The 2,507-nt window shown below is 37.8% G+C and overlaps 1 protein-coding gene across 1 annotated transcript; it reads right to left on the bottom strand.

Annotated features, from left to right (window-relative positions):
- Window positions 1–962: 962 nt before the first annotated feature.
- Window positions 963–2,099, bottom strand: LOC111607936 (HEPACAM family member 2-like). The gene is made up of 3 exons (XM_023330113.1): window positions 1,843–2,099; window positions 1,194–1,466; window positions 963–1,099 (listed from the first exon to the last, which is right to left on the bottom strand). Exons 1-3 carry the CDS (start codon window positions 2,072–2,074, stop codon window positions 963–965), a joined length of 642 nt encoding a protein of 213 aa, XP_023185881.1. The 5' UTR covers window positions 2,075–2,099.
- Window positions 2,100–2,507: the final 408 nt, after the last annotated feature.

The following is a 2,507-nucleotide window of genomic DNA, read 5'->3' as shown; positions in this document are numbered from 1 at the left end:
AATACAAAGTCCAGGCAGCACAGGTGAGCAATAAGGCAAAGAGCTCAAACACTGGTAGCAACTGGAATACAAACTGGACTCGAACGAGGGAAAGGTAGACGACACATGACTTTAGACTTTAGACTAGGACCCGACAGGGAAACACAGATGGGATTAAATACACAGGGAAGGTAATCAGGGAACAATAGAGACAGCTGGGAGCAATAATGGCCAGAGAGACAGGAACTAAATTAACACACAGAGAATAAAACCACATCCTCACAGTGGCCAGTTAGAAATGTTTTACTCTAATTTTGCTGAAAAAAGTTATCTACTGTTATTTTGAGGTAGTAGTGATGTAACTGTATCAGAGATCATAATATCATAAGAAACTAATATGAGTGAATATTGATGTTATTAAAGGAATCCTGCTGCATTTAGTTTTGCTGATCTATCCTCACAGTTCAGACCAGGTCAAACAAACTTGTATCACAACAATGAGCTGCTTAATCTAAACAAAAAGACATTTAAAGAGAAATCTGACTAAAATAGTTCAACACTCAACTTGTTAACTACTAGAAGTTTTCTGTTTTATTCTTTAGATAAAAAACAACTTTGGGAACAATGTGCACATAGCAACACAAACTATAACAGTTGTGGTTTTATTATTGTAACTTGTTAAAGGAAGTGAACAATAAAAATCAGCTCCTTGTTTTCTGCAGTTAAAAATTCATAACTCAAATTAGGCCTAGTCAGTTTTATTCTGGTCTGTCCAGGGAAGAAAACTTCATTTAATCCAACATATCAGGAAAACATTTTTTCTACAATCTGTTCAGAAAAAAACAACAATTAAATCACCTGTTATGGTTCACTCCACTGTGTTGAAGAATACCAGTCATCTCTGCTTCTACACTGACACATGTAGTTTCCACTGCTGGACTCAGAGACATTGAAAGTCCAGTCTTTACTGTCTGTCCACTGTATTATGACCCAGATCTCCTCCATTCACACGTCCACTCAGTGGTTTCTCCTCCCTGGACCTCACATGTCAGAGTGATCGACTCACCACTGAAGACATGAGAACCGTTTGGTTGTCGAGTCACAAAAACCTTGTTGGAAACTGTTTACATCAGATATGGGCAGAAAAATTAAATCACATGAGAAATTTTAATTTCATAGTTTTAGTTTCAAACAGTCTTATAGAAAAAACTTACACATTATTTCAATGATGTTCTCAAGGCTTGAATGACTGTAGAATGAGGGATTTCCTCTCTTTCCATCACACTTATAGATTCCTCCTTGTGTCACAGTGATTTCTCTGTTTTCTTCATTATTTCTGCTGAATTCAACAAAAGAAGAATCTGAGGTCCGCCTGAACCATTTGTACTTCCATCCAGCAGAGGGCTCCACTGAGCAGCTCAGTGTCACACTGCCCCCTACTGGTATGGTTGATGAACCTGCTGTCAGTTTGGCTCCAGGTTTATCTCCTGTTAACATGAATTAAAATTGGTTAATTTTCAATAATTTAAAAAACATACAAGTCTTGTAGCAGAACAAGCTACAGACTCGTTAACTGAAATAAATGAGTAGATCGGAAAATTACTGAAAATATGTCAACAATGTAGAACTTCATTAATATGAATTATTCTGGTAGTTATTCATCGTTTCAGCCATACAGATTAACAACCAGCCTCTGATTATTGTGAGACTTCACAAAAGAAACCTGATATAGAAACTTTTTCTAATAGAAAGGTTCAATCTGTGTGTGTGTGTTTGTATGTGAGTGTGGGAGTTAAGCATTAATTCTGACAACTCAACTATGGACTAAATCAGCCACATTTTCATTTACAAGTGTCAACTTACTTGATACAGACAGTCTGATGGTTTCACTCCTCTGTGTTGAAGAATACCAGTCATCTCTGCTTCTACACTGACACATGTAGTTTCCACTGCTGGACTCAGAGACAATGAAAGTCCAGTCTTTACTGTCTGTCTTGTGTATTATTGACCCAGATCTCCTCCATTCACACGTCCACTCAGTGGTTCCTCCTCCCTGGACCTCACATGTCAGAGTGATCGACTCACCACTGAACATCTGAGGCCAGTTTGGTTGTCGAGTCACAAAACCTTGTTGGAAACTGTTTACATCAGATAAGAAGAGAAAACTCAAATCACATGAGAAATATTAATTTCATACTTTTAGTTTCTAAAAGTCTTTAAAAAATCTTACACATTATTTCAATGATGTTCTCATGGCTTGAATGACTGTAGAATGAGGGATTTCCTCTCTTTCCATCACACTTATAGATTCCTCCTTGTGTCACAGTGATTTCTCTGTTTTCTTCATTATTTGTGTTGAATTCAACAAAAGAAGTGACTGAGGTCCGTCTGAACCATCTGTACTTCCATCCAGCAGAGGGCTCCACTGAGCAGCTCAGTATCACACTGCCCCCTACTGGTATGGTTGTTGAACCTGCTGTCAATGTGGCCATGGGTCTGTCTGATGTTATAAAAACAAATATTTGATT

This window comes from Xiphophorus maculatus, unplaced genomic scaffold (genome assembly GCF_002775205.1).
Source record: "Xiphophorus maculatus strain JP 163 A unplaced genomic scaffold, X_maculatus-5.0-male Unplaced_Scaffold_BN000196F, whole genome shotgun sequence".
Lineage (NCBI taxonomy): Eukaryota > Metazoa > Chordata > Actinopteri > Cyprinodontiformes > Poeciliidae > Xiphophorus > Xiphophorus maculatus.
The sequence above is the reverse complement of the archived record's forward strand: the minus strand, read 5'-3'. Positions and strand labels throughout refer to the sequence as shown.

What these genes read in the sequence shown, in the direction of transcription:
- LOC111607936 (XM_023330113.1), bottom strand. Translation starts at nt 2,074, where the DNA reads ATGTTCAGTGGTGAGTCGATCACTCTGACATGTGAGGTCCAGGGAGGA. An exon ending in CATCAGACTGTCTGTATCAA is followed by an intron (nt 1,467 to 1,842) that starts GTAAGTTGACAC and finishes TCATGTTAACAG; the next exon opens with GAGATAAACCTGGAGCCAAA. An exon ending in GAACATCATTGAAATAATGT is followed by an intron (nt 1,100 to 1,193) that starts GTAAGTTTTTTC and finishes TGATGTAAACAG; the next exon opens with TTTCCAACAAGGTTTTTGTG.